The 17,416-nt window shown below is 48.0% G+C and overlaps 1 protein-coding gene across 2 annotated transcripts; it reads left to right on the top strand.

Moving 5' to 3' along the window:
* The first annotated feature begins 2,393 nt into the window (after positions 1-2,393).
* Positions 2,394-11,121, top strand: GNG10 (G protein subunit gamma 10). Of its 2 annotated transcripts, none has more exons than XM_059724624.1 (3): positions 2,394-2,554; positions 6,537-6,668; positions 8,451-8,787. In XM_059724624.1, the coding sequence occupies exons 1-2, from the start codon at positions 2,474-2,476 to the stop codon at positions 6,660-6,662; spliced, it is 207 nt and encodes a 68-aa protein (XP_059580607.1). In that variant the 5' UTR covers positions 2,394-2,473; the 3' UTR covers positions 6,663-6,668; positions 8,451-8,787. The 2 variants fall into 2 exon arrangements, with proteins under 2 accessions (XP_059580607.1, XP_006259269.1); XM_006259207.4 differs by lacking the exon at positions 8,451-8,787 and adding an exon at positions 10,177-11,121 and having other exon boundaries at positions 2,399-2,554.
* Positions 11,122-17,416: the final 6,295 nt, after the last annotated feature.

The raw sequence follows: 17,416 nt of genomic DNA, 5'->3' as shown, positions 1-17,416 counted from the left end.
GCTACTACCCCTGCAAGTTTCACCCAAATCAGACAAAAAACAACAACGTTGTAATGAAATATCTTTCATTGATTTCCCATTATACCTTATGGCTGGATCTCCAAGGCGGCTCCGAAGCTTCGGAGCTGCTTCAGTCAGATTGAAGCGGGAACCCAGTCCGGAGCTCTGGATCAGACTGCTGGCATCCAAAGCTGCCAGACCCGAAGCCAGATCAAATAGCTGTGTACTCGCACAGGTCTAATATCTACCCTGCCTTCTGCTAGGTTGTAATGGCTGCAGTACAGCTGTTCTATTGAACTCGCAAATTCAGGACCCAATTCTGAGATGGTTCAGTTCTGAGCTCTGACTTCTAGACAGCAAGGTACTGTCCAGTCATGAAGGGTGTAATCCAATCCACCTTGAAGGCAAGGGAAAGATCTCCATTACCTTCAAGCAGCTTCTAATCAGCTCATAAAGATGGGCCTCGTGGCCATGAGCCCTTGTTTTCCTCTTCTTTTATATTTAAGAGCTCCATGAACACTGCCAGCACTTGGTGAACAAAACTTGAGCTGACAGCCTTCAGAGGAGCATAGAGAAGCATCAGTGATGCTGGCAATACCTCGACTCAAGGACAATCTCTTATCACAGCTCATTGACGGGTCTTGAGGCGACTTAAGAGTCCAATTCTTAAGCCACAGATCTGCCCACAGAAGTTGCAGGTCTTTCTGCAGGTCTCTCTCCTTTGCCTTCTTCCATTTTCTCTTCTCCACTTCAAGTGCAAGATGCTTTACCTCAAAATGGACTGCTGCTTGGTTGAAGTTGCGGTGCCACTTAAGTCAGCTGACAGCCAGTTTCTCCCAGTTCTTGATGTTGGCATCTGTTTTCTTGAGCTATGCATTCTATGTGTCCTTGTAGCATTTTCTCTAGCTGTCATGAGATCCCTGGCCATTACTAAGCTGGAAGCAGAGCACTTGCTCTGGGAGTCTGGGCAAGCATACACAATGTCTGGTCTGGCCAAGTTGGTGCTTGAGGATCACCAACACAGTGCCGGTAACATTGGCTTCAAGGATGCTGGTGTTTGTGTGGCAATCTTTTCATTTGATGCAGAGGATTTTCTGGAGGCATCACTGGTGATACTTCTCCATGCTCTTGAGATGACAATGGTAGGTCACCCACATGTCACACATGCTGTCTTCAATGGATGTGAAAAGTGCCTTTTACCTAGACCTTGGTATCTTTCCAAAGATCTCACTGAATAAAGACGTGCTGAAGCAGTTTCTCAAAGGATGCTGGGTTTCTGGTCATAGCCGTTTTGGTCTAAGGACATAGGCAGGCAAGGATCTTTGAGCAGATGGTAGTATCTTTTATTAGACCAACTGAGTGGTTGGAAAAAAATGTTTTCCAACCGCTCAGTTGGTCTAATAAAAGATCTCACATCTACTCAAAGAACCTTCCCTGCCTTTCTCAGAGGAGGTGCTTGCGCACCTGATCCTGGATGGGAAGAGACCTCTAGTGGCCATTGAGTCCAACCCCCTGCCAGAGGCAGGATCACCCCTATCCAAACCATCCCATGCAAATCCATCGTCAAAACTCTACATAAGACAACCGCCTTCTGAATAACAGCAGGAGCCTGCCTGGTCTGTGAGGTCTGTCCTCTGGTTATTTCCCCCTGGCCAGCCTCATGCTAGTCTTGTCTCTCGTGCTAGTCCTTGTGATATGGACTGAATTACTTCTGAGATCAGTTTATCTGTGAAGTGTAATGCTGTGATGCACCGAGCACTGAGGGGCACAGGGGCAAAGGGCCCGTAACAGTAGGGTTTTGCCATCCTCTGCACAAGGAATAAGACATTCAGGAAGACAAAGGCTTAGTCATGAAAATGGTACCTATGCACCGGGTGGCACAGTGCAACTTGAAACACAGTAGCTAGAGTAGCAGGGAAGGAGAGGCGTATAAACCCTTGGCTGCCTGGAGAGCGAGACTAGAAAGGCTGCTGGGGCGCGTGTAGTAAACATGGCAGACGGGTCTAGCCTGGAACAAAGCTCCAGCGGTCGCACAGCAGGGATACGCTTGTTCCCTCCGGCATGGTTTGGAGTGGCAACAGGACGGGTGTGCTCGCAGAGCTTGCCCCTGCTTGCAGGGCGCCGGGCCCTGGGTGTCCGGGGCCGGCGCGGCGCGGTCCGTTCATGCAGCCGGAGCACGAAGCAGGGGGGCCTCTGGCCCCGCGGTGCCAGACATTTCCTTGCGGGGCAGCGGAGTGCCGGCGGCTGAATGGGGCCGAGGCTGCCCGGGCGCGGGTGAGGCGGAGCGGAGGCAGCGCCGGGGGCTCCTTGGGCCCGGCGCGGGGGCACGATGCCCGGCGGGCTGTGGGGCGGGAGCGGCAGGGCCCGCAGGGGAGGCGGCAGAGGCGGGGCTGGGGCCGGGCGGTGGCTGCGGCCCGCCCCGGCCTGAGCTCAGTTCCTGCCGCCGGGCCCAGGCGTCCGGGGCAGCTGCAGCATGTCTTCCAACTCCAGCCTCGGCTACATGCAGCGCCTGGTGGAGCAGCTTAAGCTGGAGGCGGCGGTGGAGCGGATCAAGGTGGGCGGCTCTTCTCCCGCCCGGGCCCGGGCCTCGTCACCCCCATGGCCGGGCCCGTCTTGCCCCCCCGGCTCGGCCCGGGCTCCGCAGGCTGCCGCGCCCCGGGGCGCCACGTGGGTGGGGCCCGGCGGGGCGGCGGGAGGGAGGCAGGACCCCCTCACCCCCTCGGCTGCCACGCGCCCCCGGCCACCTCGGGGAGTTTCTTCCCTCCCCCGGGAAGGGCGAGCTCCTCCCGCCGCCCCGCCTCGCCGGGCCCTGGGTGTCCTCGCCAGCGGGAGGAGACGCCAGGCAGGGCTCCCTGCCCTTAGGCAAGGGCATCGCGGGCCCAGCCATCCCATCCCGCCCTGTAACCTCTGCCTAAGGTGCCTGTCAGCCCCGGTGCAAGGGAGACCCAGTGCCCTCCCGCCAGGGGCCGAGCCGGGCTGGGGGACCACCACAGCCAGCCTCCTGCTCCTGTCACAGCCGGGCAAGATGAACCCGGTCTGTAGAAGCACAGAAAAGGGGGTTGGGAGGGACCTGCCTCCCCCCCAGGCAGGACCAGCCCCAACTGGATCATTCCAGCCAGGTCTTAAAAACCTGCAAGGATGGAGAGCCCACCACCTCTCTGGGCGACCTGTTCCAGTGCTTCACCGCCCTCCTAGTGAGAAACTTCTTCTCAGTGTCCAGCCTAAACCTCCCTTGCTGCAACTTGAGACCATTGCTCCTTGTCCTGCCATCTGCCACCGCTGAGAGCAGTCCAGCTCCATCCTCTTTGTAACCCCCCCTTCAGGGAGTTGCGGCTGCCATCAACCCCTCTCAGTCTTCTCTTCTGCAGAAGGTAGAGGGCCTTGCCCTGACTCCTGAGGAAGGCAGAAGCTCCCACAGTCCCTACCAGTCTGACCATGGGGTACAATCCCTTCCTGACCCCAAGCCTGGAGATTGGTCTGCCCCTGAGTGGAGGGGCAAGACCCCCTAGCCAGGAACCTCCGGCTTTGGTCCTCGCAGGAGCATTGGCACAACCCAGGGGTGGGCAAAATGCGGCCTGGGGGCCAGATGCAGCCTGCCAGGCCATTCTGTCCATTCCGCGAGGCCCCTAAAAAATTTAGAAAATTAATATTTATCTGCTCCTGGCTGCCTATCATGTGGCCCTTGATGGCTTGCCAAAACTCAGTAAGTGTCCCTCTGCCCAAAATAACTGCCCACCCCTGGCACAACCCCAGTCAAAGTCCGTGGGCTTGGCTGTAGCCAACACCCAGTGCCTGTAAGGGAGACTTAAAAACACCCTGACACGTACAAGAAAGGGGAGGAGCAACCAGCAAAGCCCAGAAGCACAGGAAATACCCATCGCAGAACCTAGGCATAGCTATGTCAGGACTCCCACCAGTTCCAGATTCCTACGTCTGTGCCTTTGTGTGGGGGAGTGTTTTGTACAGCTTAAGTTCAGATGTCTGCGTTCCCACCCGGTCCTCTGACAAGAGTCTCTGGGCCAGTTGAGAAGAGAGTAGGGAAACTAAGTCATGGCCTGTGACCATTGTTCTTTCCTAGGGTCGCCTTGTTAGTGTTGGGTGCCTGTGCCGCTCAGTTCCCTTGAAACTGTGCATCCCTCACCACCCTGATTTCTCTCAATTGCTAGTCATGGGGATTCAGATTGAACTGCTTCTGGGATCCGAGTGTCTGGGAGCAGGAATGTAGGGACACCCAGCACAGCAAAAAAGGATAAGAGGTATTCAGGACCCCCCAATATCCCTAGTGCCACAGCCTCTGAGAGGGCCATTGCCAGGCTGACCCTAGGGCAGTGGTGCCCCACACTTCAACCCCATCAGCCTAATGAGTGGTGCCAGGTCAGCTCGCAGGTGTGGGGCTTAGTCTGGCCCAGCAGGGCAGGCACAACCAGGATCCAACTGGTCTTTGCGGGGCCCATCCAGCCGCACTAGAAATTGGGGAGTGCTGCAGCTGCATGAATGGCCAGTGCTTCCTCACCACCACATTTCGGGACCCATGAGGGGTCCCATGGGCCAGATAGCATGGCTCTGTGGGCTGGGAATTGAGCATTCCTGCTCCAGGGGTTTTGATTTTTGCAGTTGCCCCTTGTGGATACTCTGTCATGCTAGTCCTTGTGATTTGGACTGAATTGCTTCTGAGATCAGTTTATCTGTGAAGTGTAATGCTGTGATACACCCAGCACTGAGGGACACAGGGTCAAAGGGCCCCTTAACAGTAGGGTTTTGCCATCCTCTGCACAAGAAATAAGACATTCAGGAAGACAGAGGTGTAATCATGAAAATGGTACCTATGCACAGGGTGTCTCAGGAGTGGAGTGGCACATGCAACTTGCACCTGTTGAAACACAGTAGAATAGCACTGAAGGAGAAGAGTGTAAGCCCTTGGCTGCCTGTAGAGTGAGACTTAAATAAATGCTAATGGGGTGCATGTAGTAAACGTGGCAGACAGATCTATCATGGAACAACGACTGGTGTCTTTCTCAGATGTTGCATATCAAAAATACACTTGTTCCCTTAGGCATGGTTTGGAGTAGCAGTAGGACATGTGTGCTCATAGACTGGCCCCAGGGTTTGACAAGTAGCAGCAAAGGTGGCAGAAGAGGGCTGCTGAGGTGTGGTGAGCATCATATATAATGTATCAGTAGGCTCTGTCTTGTGGCTGTTCACATAATGTCCCTATACACTAACTGATCACTCGAGGAATGACTGGAAAGAGTCTGGCTTTCATACGTGTGTTGAGCCTGGTGCCCAAAGTGGAGTGACTTGTACTGTGGTCTGGGGAGTGCTGGGACTGGCCCTGGGAAGGGGCTCAAGGTGGGTAAGGGACTCCTCAGTAACTCTATAGAGAGGCTCAGAGGCTGGGGAGTCATCTCCTGCGGAGAAGCAGATGTGGTTGTTGATGGTGTCACTTCAGCCACCTGTCTTGGGGAAGGTTTTCTGCAGCAACTCTGAGGTGCTGAAGGGTTCTTAGAGGGCAAGGAACTCTGAAGAACACCAGAGCATGGTGGGTGGTGTTGGATAGATCTGCACAGAGGGCAGAGGGAAGCCACTCTCTGCTTGGGGATGCTGCTGGATCTGAGACCAGCATTAGCCTCAGTAGGACTCTGTAAACAGACTTTACATTGAAAACCAGAAGAGACGTGGAAGACTTGGACCCTTAGGTCACCTTCTGCAGTCCAGCAAGTAAACAGTTTCTTGATCTGGGAACACTGGGCTGCTACATAGGCTCAGAAAGCTGTATTCCAGGCATGCATAGCAAGGCTTGTGGTGAAGCTTCAGGTGACAGGACATTCCAGTTACTGTTCCCCACTATCCCTTTTATCACATTGTCTTGGCAAACAGATGTCCTACCCTAAACAGTTCCCTCACATCTGTGTGGCTGTTTGCATCCTCGGTTTGTGCAGTGCATATGGCTGTCCCTTACCTCCCTACCTTCTGTTCCTACCAAGCGTTCTGGCAGCAGAAGCAGCCAAGTATAGACAAGGCCTATACTATCCAGCTTGCCACCCTCAGGAGAGACTGTACATACCCTAAAGCTCTTTCCAGCCTTGCTTCCCAGGGCTTGCTCCACACCTCTGAAGATTAGGCTACTTTGTCTTGACGCGTATGGATTTTGGAACCTCACTAGGCCCCCAACCTTGATAAATTTCTAACATTTAATATGGGACTAGATTCAGCTTCAATTAGCTTACTGCCTCCTTGCTGTTACCATGAGTCTTGTCTACTGATTTTGTGGTATAATATTGTTTATAAGCTACATTTTAGCACTGTGACTCATACTCTAACACTCATCGATGTAAACCCTGGTGTGTGGATGATCAGGGCTTTGTGAGTCTTGAGTTTGTTATTTTAATCTGTATTTTAGCTACAGAAGCAGACTCAGTGCTCCCTCCCCCAGTTCTGTTACTGTTTCTAAGAGGCAGTATCCAGCAAACAGGAACAAATGCAATGGTTTCCCTTCTGGATGGATGTATTTCTTAAATTATTTATTTGTTGTACAGGTCTCTCAGGCAGCTGCAGAGCTTCAGCAGTACTGCATGCAGAACGCCTGCAAAGATGCCTTGCTTGTTGGAGTCCCGGCTGGTAGCAACCCCTTCCGAGAGCCTCGATCCTGTGCCTTACTCTGAAGTCAGGTACAGTATTTATAGACATTGAAGCCCAGGCTCTAGAAGTGATATACTTCCACTGGGGTTTGTTCTGCTCACTCACGCACCCACAGCAATTTCTCTCTAGCAGGAGGCCTGCTGTTTTCCCCTAATAGGGTTCTTCTAGTCCCTCTGGGTTCTAGAATTGAAATGTTGTTTCCAGATGTCTGCCCTGTGTCCTTTTACATATTAGAATGTTTGGCATCTGTGGTTATTTTTTCCCCCTGTGGGTGCCTGATTCTTTGCACATCAGCTAATAGCTCTGTGCATTTCGGAGTCTAAGCAGCATTTGGAGATCAAAGGCAGCCGGCTCTGACGTTTTGGCTGCACCCTTTCAAGATGGCCTTTATTTGCTCTTCAGTTCTTCCTACCATCACTGTGGGTTGTTTCTGCTCAGAAGGGCTCAGAATTCCAATTTCAGTATTGTGTATGACCTATAAAGGGGCCGGAAACAGTCCTCCCTTGCAAGCAGAGAATTGCTTTCTACTTACACCAGATACTAGTGGATCACCTCAGCCATGCTCACACTTCTAGGTGCCTGCCATGTTAGTTTCCCAATGGTTCAGGAATTAATGTCGTCTAGGAAACAGTTTTAGGAGGTGCTTCAGAAGTCCCTATTTCCTTTCTTCCCATGTATGTTGTTTATATAGTCAGGTTCCCTTTTATGTGGGGGAAGGGAGGCAGCTTTGAGGAAGAATGGCTGTACAGTATACTGAAACACCAAGAAGTAAATATCTCTACATGCCTGATAAAATAAATGTAGCAACAGAATGTCCAGTTTCTGATGAACTAAAGCGAGACACTGAGTGTACTTAGTATAATTTTTAACCTTGCAAACATGTTTTCAAACTTTATGTTTTCTTTGCTTTGCACTCTTCAAACCATCTGCAACCTTTGGACTAGGGACCAACATTACACATAAACTGGTTTAAGTGATCAGAAACTGGTTTAAACCTGTAACAGAACAGATGTTCAGTGCACATAAACCAATTTGAAGATGTCTGAAACTGGTTTGAGATAAACCTGGCTGAATGTAGTAATCAGCTATAACTGATTTGGCTCAAACTGGTTTATACAATGTCTGTCCCAGACCCCTTGCTGGTTTAAGATAAATCAGACTTCCTCAGCATCCCAGCATGCTCTCTAGGCTGGGTGGGGCTCTCTGCTCCACAGCAGAGCTGGCCCCTCCCTGGCTCCCTGCAGCCAGCTCCCTGGCTGCAGCTCCAGCAGGGACTGCAGGCTGTTCCTCCCCCACCAACACAGCTCTGTGCTAAGCAGGAATTCCTTCCTCCCCTCTGCCTTGCTGAGGAGGTGTCTGTGTATTAGCTAGAAGACCACATGCTGACTATGGTCAGTGCTGAATCAACAGGTAGCTAGTAATGTCCCTTTGTTGTTTTCTTAATTGGGTGATAAACACTGAGTTAGAGGTGATAAACACTGTTATCAATTCCCTGATGGGCTAATCAGAGCATCCTGCTGGAGCCTGGCCACACCCTGCTCGGTTCAGTGCTATGCAAGGGACAGGAGGGCTACTCTAGCACCCCCTGCTTCTAGCCTGAACCACTGCAGGTGTACCTGCATTTCTGGGATGTCTGTCTGCGTTACAGACTGATTTAGCCTAGCCAGGTTAGACTAACCTGCAAAGATTGAATCAATTCAGGCTCAGGCTTTTTGAATGTCTATCCCTAGCCTTGGGGACTGACTCAGCAGCTTACTGAATTAACCACCATCCTGCAGTAGATTCTCAACTTAACCAACTTTCCAAAATAGACTACATGCTGCTGGCCACACAGATTTGCTGCATTTCCACCAACTTCAATGACTGAACATAACTGGAGGGAGGAATCTTGCATGGTATGTTATTGCTTGTTAGGGCTTGGTCTACAGGTTTTCTCTCTCAGAAGCTCCCTTTTTCCTCAGAGGGTGCAGCTTGACAGAGGGTGGCAGAAGCAGTAACACACTAGTATAGACTGGAAACCATCCTCTAAGCCAGTGGTTTTCAACATTTTTTTTGTACCAGGACCCATTTGTAAACATCGATAGCCAGTCCTCACCCAGTGCCCCTCACTCCCAACCCACTCTCCCCCTGTCCCCAGCACCACCCCACCTGATGTAGGGCAGGGGAGGGCCCAAGCAGCTCCTTGTAGGATGGAACTCTGCCTGCCTGCAAGGGAAAAACCATGGTTTCCCAGCCTGCAAGGGAAAAGTCATGGCTTCCGAAGGTTTTTCTCCTTTAAAGGAGAATCCATTTTTAAAGTTTGTTGATCCATTTTTGGTCATGACCCTTTCATATATTCTTGTGACCCATGGGTTGAGAAACACTGCTGTAAGCTAATTTTGCTGAGGGTAGGTTTCACCACAGTGATTACATTTGCCAGCAGCCCTCAGAGCTCTGTCTGTATTACAGTTTCCTGCATTAGTGGTAACAACAGTGGGAAACTTTAAAAAGTCTACTGTAGACAAGTCTTTAGTGTCTAATCCACCCAAAGTTATTTTGATTCTCATACTTGCTTCCATCTGTAGATGGGTTGATATCTTGTGGGACCGTATGGAGGAAGCGAGAGTATGCATATGAGTAATTTTCTTCAGAATCAAGTCCTAGCTCTGGTCTAATCTTGTGTTTCTTATGGGTACTAAATATGAGTTGGCTATGCTTTTGAGAAATGACCTTTCTGGTTATTTCAAAATGCTAAATAAGCAATAGCCTTTAACATGGAAAGTGAATGATGAATAGGACAGGAAGAACAACAACACTCCCTTATTTGTCCTTTGCTCAAGGACACTGTCTTCTTGATAACTAGTTAGTCTGGAGCACAAGGGAAGTTCCCTGACACATGCTGTTGTTTTTACATTGATTTTTTTCTCTGTTTTTCCCCTCTCTGTTGCTGTCTGAAATATCCACAAGCTGGAAACTGGGAAAAGAATGCAGTTGATTATATAAAATTCGTTGAATGTACACACTGAAAAAACAGAAACCTTTTTTTCTCTCTCCTTTCACTTGCAATGACTTAGAGTAGTGCTTTAACTATAGTAAAAAAAAAGGTCCAGCAGTTATGATGCTTTAGTTGATGCATCTTGCTGCTTATTTGAAGCAGTCTTTTTACTTAGGTACACATGTTACCTGAGAGTTGGAGTTTTGAAGTAAAGGATGCGATTGTATCTATTTGTCAGGATGTATTTTCTCCTAGTTGAAAATAAGAGTTTGGTGGTTTAATCTATTGTAGTCATTCCAAGACGATGTACCTGGATATTGGGTATTTGTTTTTTCTTGCTAGTAGATGCATGCCTAAACAGGATTTCTGTTATATTCTGATAAGCAGTGGGGACAAATACTAAGCATTCAGAGAAGCCAGCCTTCAGCACTAGGATGTATCAATACAAATTAACCCAAGGTGCAGTTTTCTGTGCTACCGCTTGTTTACAAGAATTTATTCTTTCCAGGGGAAGAAGCCTTTAATAAAACATTTTGTTTGTTTGTTTGTTTCCCCTTTTGTAGGGAAGGTCATCGGAGAGTGCTCTTCAAGCATGGAATGGATAACTCTCTTTCCTTCTCAAGAAAACACTCTGCCCTTACTTCTGTGTGGCCAAAGCAATCTCCTAGATATTTATCAGTTTGTTCTAGTGTATCAGTAGTTCACTAGATCTTTTGCTAGTATTTGTAAAGTATTTTGTAACAAACTTTCTTTTCATAATTGAGTTACCATTGCTAGTACACTATGCTAACAGAACATGTTTATTTAATTATAAGGTGTTTACATTTTAGAAAGGAAAAACATTAATTCTACCAAATAACTTCACTTTTTTATTCTTTGTAATGGTTGTGCTTGGACTAAGACTTTTTTACACACTTAAAATACATCTTCCTCCCACCCCAAACTCTATATATACATGTTCTAAACCAAGGCATCTGTAAAATACATGTTAAAATACAGGACAAAACAATTTCAGTAAGAGGATGTTTCCAAATGGAAATATTTTTATTATTTTTATTTTTAAGACATGGAATATAGGTCAGGCTCCTCTTCATTTGCCTTTGTCATATGCAACTTACACTCCTCATCAAATAATCTCTGTACAACGTGATTTTATTATGTTCACTACAGAACCTCAGATATGTTGATTTCCTGTTCCTTATTTGTTTGTCTAAAGATATTGACTTGACTGAATTTTAAAAAATGTTTAAAATGTGACCAAACAAAATTCACAGAACACTAAAATGGATTGCAAAAAATTGCTCAGATACAGATGTACAAGAGGCTTGAAATATACCTAAGTTATTAAATGTCTACAAGAGTATTATGGGGTGTGTGCCTTTGGTTTTATACAGAGCATGTTTACAAGGACACTGCTAACTTTTTGTAATGGTTTTTTATTTTGTTTACTCCCCATCATTTGTATTAATCTTTAGAAGTTTGAAAATAAAATCCTTTCCCTACTCCCATTTGAATTTTCTTTTATTGCATGAATGTGGATAAACCTTGAAATTAAAAGACTATGTAGAATTAGAAGATTATTTGGCTTTTAGGGAAATGCAGGTAATTCAGCCAGGTTCAAAAGGGAATTGGACAAATTCATGTTAGATAGGTGGTAAATCTGACAGAGGTGCACTTTCAAAAGGACTTCCTAGGCCTCTCTCAGAAGTTTTAGGGGACTAGGGACAGGGGACAGATCAGCTTTGATATGCTGTTTAAATATTCTTCCCCTTGGCACTGACTTTGCTAGGAAACAGGATACTGGGCTTAAATGGACCTGTGGTCTGACCCAGTACGGTGTTTTGTATGTTCTTACATGTTTTAAAAAGGAAGTACTTTCTATAAAAAGCGTTTTTATGGGCTGGGAGTGTCTAAGTCAGCAGTTCCCAAACTGTAGGTTGCAACCCCAAATGGGGCCACAACATCAATGGATAGGGTCATGGGGGTAACAGACTATGGGTTGGGAGCGAGGGGCCATGCTGAGGAAATGGGGTTATAAATGGGGTCATGCTGAGGAAAAGTTTGGGAAGCACTGGTCTAAGGGTAGGTGTCAGAAACAAGATCTCAGGAACAAATGATCACAGAATATCTCATTTGAAAGGTAAGATTATCAAAGTGAATGAGAGGAGAATTTAACAATTAAAATCTTAACAAGAGTTCGCAACCATCAACATTCCCTTAACTGTAGAGTTTTGGCCAGACATATACCTGTATCTTTGGTGTCCTGCTGTGAGGTACTGAAGATGAAAATACTAGTTTGGTGCCTGTATTGTCTTCCATCAACACAAACCCTGACTCTTACTACAGAATAGCATGACATACTTCTTAAGCCCTTCTCCCCCCAAGGCAGGACCAGCCCCGACTGAATCCTCCCCCATCCCCAAATACTGTGCTCCTTTTCATGTATCTTAGGTCACCTGAATGCCTTGGAGTGACTATGTTCTGTTCCTCGCAATGCTGTTGCGATGGACGGAAATATTACCATCACCATTTTACAGATGGGCATGGAGAGACAAGGACTAGAGCCTCCAAACTCGTGCTTAATGGCCACCCAGCTGTGGGCATATGTAAAGTCTCTTGGTACCCAAATGTCTGTCCCTGGGCATGTCCAGAGCCTGTTCCAAACTCTTCACAGTGCTGAAAGGCTGGGTGCATCAGACTAATCCAGTGGTTCTCAACTTTTTTTAGACTCAAAACACTGCTTGGAAAATGCTGGCTTAGTTTTCATTCAGTTTTTGACTACAGAAAAACAGTCATTCTTCTGTTGCTAAGAACTCAAGACCACAACAGATAAGGATGTTTTTAATATTATAGTTCTTATTTAAAATATTTGGGTTTATTTTATGAATTGCATAGCTGTTTGCACATCTAAAAATGCTAATATTTTGTGGCACCCATACCTGTGGCACCCTGGTTGAGAATCACTGCTCTAAACTAGTCTAGTCCTTTGAGGATCTAGACACTAGACATTTCCCTTAAAAGAGCCTGGTCTTTCTGCAGTGGCTTTCCTTAGCCTGGTTTAGGCAGCTCCCTGTTCAATGATGCCGAACTGTCTCCAAGCACTGAGTTGGGGGGGGGAGGTGGGACTGGCCATTTAAGTCAGGGCTGTGGATTCTACTAGTTTACAGGTTTTCTAGGATCTTGTGGCAGAGTGGGGGAACTGCATCTATTTTTCTAGTGACCCAGTTCATAACCTTAGCTGCCAAGCCACCTTTCCTCATCAACTCTCTTTTATATGGCACAACTCAGCAGTCCATAGGGAACTAGGACATTTGCCATTCCTTAAGTGTCATGTGTTTGAGCCGTAAAACAGTATACATGGAAGTAATTTTCATCCAATAGTCACCCTTGTGCTGGATTGAGGAGTGCTAGCTGCAGAGTGACAACTCAGACAAGATGCAGTGTGGGGTCCGGAGGAAGGTGTTTTATGCATATGGAGGGAAATAGAGCCAATTGTTAAGGGTTGCCAAGAAAACAACCAAAAACTAAACAAGTGAATTATTTTGCCATCTAGGGCCAGATCCAGACATACAGGCACATGCGTTTCCCCGGGGACAAACAGCAGTGGCACAATATGCGCCATTGCTACTTGTCCCCAGATAACACTCGTGCGCACGTGCTCTGGTGTGCGGCATGTTGCCCTGGGTGGGGTAAGGGAGCCTTACCTGGGGTTCTGGGGGCCTCCTGGGGATGTGGCAGTGGCAATCTGGCAGCAGGGAGCCCGGCTGACAGCTGGAGTGTGACTCCAGTGGGCCAGGCTCTGATTTCAGGCAGTTTGTGCTGCGGCCACGTGCACCGCCCCACTTTTTTCCGCTGCGGGTTTTTTTGACACTGGGATCTCCTGATGTCAGTCTCCCCCGGTGTGTTGCAAATCAGCAATGTGGGGAATGCCTGCATGTGTGCTGTGCAGCACTGCAGACAGCTCTGCAACACCACATACCATATGTGTGCGATTGTCTGGGTGTGACCTAGGAGCCTATTTTTAAATGTAGCTATTTTAGAAATTAAAAGCATTTATAATAGTGCATGACTAATTTACCTTACTGTTACATTGATAAATAAATCAACATGTATATAAGTAATCCACTTTGTAGATATCTGTGGGGGAAAGAAAGCGACAGAATTGAAGGTAAATAGTTTAGCAGTGGTGGTTGTAGTTCTTCCTTTGTTATCTAAGATGTTGCAGCAGTTAGCTTGTTACTAGCTTTTTCTGACTAAAATAAAACTGAGCACAGACAGCAATTAAGCTTCCTTCACAACTAGCCTACTTTGCATCCGTTTTTTAAGTTATCCACTACTGGGTCTCTGCCAGGTTTCTGTGCTGTGTCACTTTCCATGTATTTTCACACTGAAGCTTTGATCCAAACCTTTGTATCTGTAAAAAAAAATAAAAAATAAATAAATAAATAATAATAAAAAAAAGACCTCCATGAAGGCTTGGTAGTGGTAGCAGTATTTTTTCTCCTGTTCATAACTGAGTTTTTGCAGAGCGGTGCTCTTATGTGGGAGGCACATGTTCCTGAGCTTAGGAATTGAGGTGGAGGTTTGCAAAGACACAGCCAAATTTGTGATGGAAAGAGAAGGCAAGCGGTCAGGTCAAGTAACCACAAAAATGAGCCAGAAATAGTGACTGGCCTGCAATTTAAATATAAACCCACCACTTACTCTGAGTCAAGTAGGGGAAAAGTTCTTTGTTTGCAGTTCTGCGGAAGAGCAACTAAGTATTATATTTGAATGTTGCACAAAAGCTGGTTTCCACGAGCTCCCTACAAGTAGCTTGGATGAAAGCAATTTTGGATATTGCTTTAAGTTAAAGGGTACCATTAGTGTTATTCAGCATGTTTATTTTTAGGAGTTCTCTTTTTAAAGTCAGGCTCATGTTTTATGCCAGAAAACCAAACTACTCTCCCTGTGATGTTAGATTTCTTTTGTCCCAGATATACAATATGTACGTGGAAAAAGTGTAATGTCAAATTGAGTTTTAAGTTTAACTGCAAACTCATCCTGTAACATTGTGGGGGGAGGGGAGGTGACAGAAACCCATTTTCCTGCTGACCAGTGTATTGGCAGCAGGAACATACACAACATTAGGAGTCTGGTTGCTGTGGGTGCTGACTGACTGAGGGATTCAAATAGTTAATTGGCTTATGTGTTCAAGATTCTTTGCAAAATCAAAACTGGGATTAGCTTTGACAGGCAGAGTAACAAGATGTCTGTTAACTGTAACAGGTAGTGACACAGTTTCTTACATCCCATTCTGCTTTCCAAATTTATTCATTAGCTATTAGGGCTATGTTTCTATTTGGTTTCGGATTTGGTCATTTTGGAGGGTTCCATTTTGATTCAGCCTAATCTGTTTCGGAGTTTCAATGCTGTTTTGGTGATTCGGCCATAATGTAAAATCACTAAAATGCCTATAACTTTGTCATTTCTTGCCTGATTAGGATGCAGATTGCAGGGATAGCAGTCCCTTCTGAGGTCATGAAGCCTGCCGAGTTTCAAGGAGATAGGTATGGGGGGTTTTGTGAAAATGCACCTCAAACTGTTCAAAGCAACTCATGGCACGTGTGAGTTTTAAGGCAGAGTGGGATGAAAACAGAAGAGATGGTAACCCCTTCTCTGAGGCCATGAAGCCTGCCAGGTTTCAGGGAGATAGGTGCAGGGGTTTCTGGAAACTGCACTTCAAGCTTCTGAAAGCAAAACTTGTGTCACTTGTATGTGTGTGTAGGCAGAGCGGGATGAAACCAGCAGGGATGCTAGCCCACAACAGGGGGCCTTCCCAGTGCGGGTGAGATCTCAGCCTGCCCATCTGTTTCTGGGCCAGCCGCCCAACCCTCTTTCGCCTGCTATGGCTTGATGGAAAACCTATTCAGATGTTACCCAGGTGGAAGGCTGCCTGTTTAGGCCCCAATGTCTAGGGATGACATTCATTCCATAGCTCCGTGCCTTCCCTACACTGTGGCCCATGCCTTGCAGATGGCATCCCAGGCAGCTAAGCTCACCTGGAGCCTCACAACTCCACTGCAACCAGTAAGCCATAGACCTTTCAAAGATCTTACAGGTCTGGGCTTTTCCTAGCCAGGACTGTACTTGCGTGTGCTTGTGTGTGGTGGCTGGAGGTTATAAGGTGCCTCCTACTTACCTTTCACTAGGGAGGTTTGTGGTCCTGGCATTTCGTGGGGGCTGCTGCACCACTGGCAGTCCCACCAGGCCTCCTGACCCTGGCGGGGTGCAGTTTTAGGACATGCCTAGGACCTGGATTCTCCTCCCCCAAAGCCCCAGCCAATACGTCCAAGTTTGTCCTGGCACAGGAACTCAGCAGGGAGATGTTCTTCCCCTGCTGGCTGGTGATAGTGAGTGCTGCCTGAAGCTCTGAGAGTGGGGCATTAAATGGTTTAAAAATAAATGAATAAAAAGGAAATATGTGCAGATAGAGTGAGGAGGGTGACATTCACTCCATCTGCACATGGAGTTTGTGGAACACCAGCAGTAGGAGGTTCACTTTCAGGAACACCAGCTGCTCCACCAAACCAGGATCTAAGGATGTGCGGTGATGTCACAGCACCCCCAGCAATGCTGAACACCCTCTCACTCAGAACATTGGTTGGTGGACAGGACAGGTGTTCCCAGGCAACTGTGGCCAGATCCTGCCACACCTGGCTGCGTCTTGCCCAGTAAGCCAAGGGGTCGCACAGCAGTGGCTCCACATCCTCAGTGAGATAGGTAGCCACTGAGGACTTGGTGCTACCTGCCCGATGCTGGGTCTGGTGCCTCTGGACCCCAACATGGAAACCATGCCCTTGGCCCACATTGGCAGTGCCTGTGGTGGAGGAGACTGACTGCTGGATGGAGTGCTGGTATGGGACAGTCATTCTCCCTCTTCCATGTCCCCCTGCCTCTGCCCTTCTGCCTCCCTGACTCTGTTCACCAGCACCTCCGTCCAGTGATCCAGGGTTTTGCTGGCGCACATGCTCCTCTTCACCCTCGGGTTGCACATGGTCGCCAGCACGTGGACCATACTGGACCGCAATGGATCCAGCCATTTCTTGATGCCCTCCTTCAGCTGCTTCATGTCCTTCAGCCTGCACCTCTGGTGATAGCAGCTTGCCTCAGCCAGCAACATCTTTCCCCTGGCACTAATCCATTTGGTTCTGAAGCTCCCTCACTATGGGGCTCACTTGGCTAAGGAGGGCATTGCCAGTGCTGAGGCTCTCGGTGACCTCAAGAAATGGCTTGAGGACCACCAAGATCTGGGAGATGGTATCCCACTCTGTTTTGTTAAGGGGGCTGCTGATCCCAATCTCCCCAAGCAAGGCCATCTCATGGATGGCCTTCTGTTGCTTGACCAGCCTTTCAAGCATCAGGTATGTGGAGTTCCATTGACCCTCCAGATCCTGCATGATTTTGTGCTGCAGGATGCTCAGATCTGCCTTTTTGTCCCGCAGCACCTTGCCCCTCTTGATGCTCTGGTGGAAGTAGCCCGCCACCTTCCTGCATTTTGAAATCTGTTGACTGGTTGTGATGGCACCCTCATCAGGAGCCCTGTCCCCATCCAAGGTATCCCTGACTGTGAGATGCACCTTGACCATATTGGCCCCATTGTCAGTGACCATGAAACCACGGGTGAGCTTGCCCTGCCCAATGAGCCACCCCTGAACTATGCGGTTCATGGCCCCCATGATCTCCATTGCCATGTGGGACTCGTCCGTCACCTCTGCTTGAAGGAGAGCCCACTGATGACCTGACTGATCACACCAGTGCCTT

Source organism: Alligator mississippiensis, chromosome 3 (genome assembly GCF_030867095.1).
Source record: "Alligator mississippiensis isolate rAllMis1 chromosome 3, rAllMis1, whole genome shotgun sequence".
In the NCBI taxonomy this organism is placed as follows: Eukaryota; Metazoa; Chordata; order Crocodylia; family Alligatoridae; genus Alligator; species Alligator mississippiensis.
The sequence above is the reverse complement of the archived record's forward strand: the minus strand, read 5'-3'. Positions and strand labels throughout refer to the sequence as shown.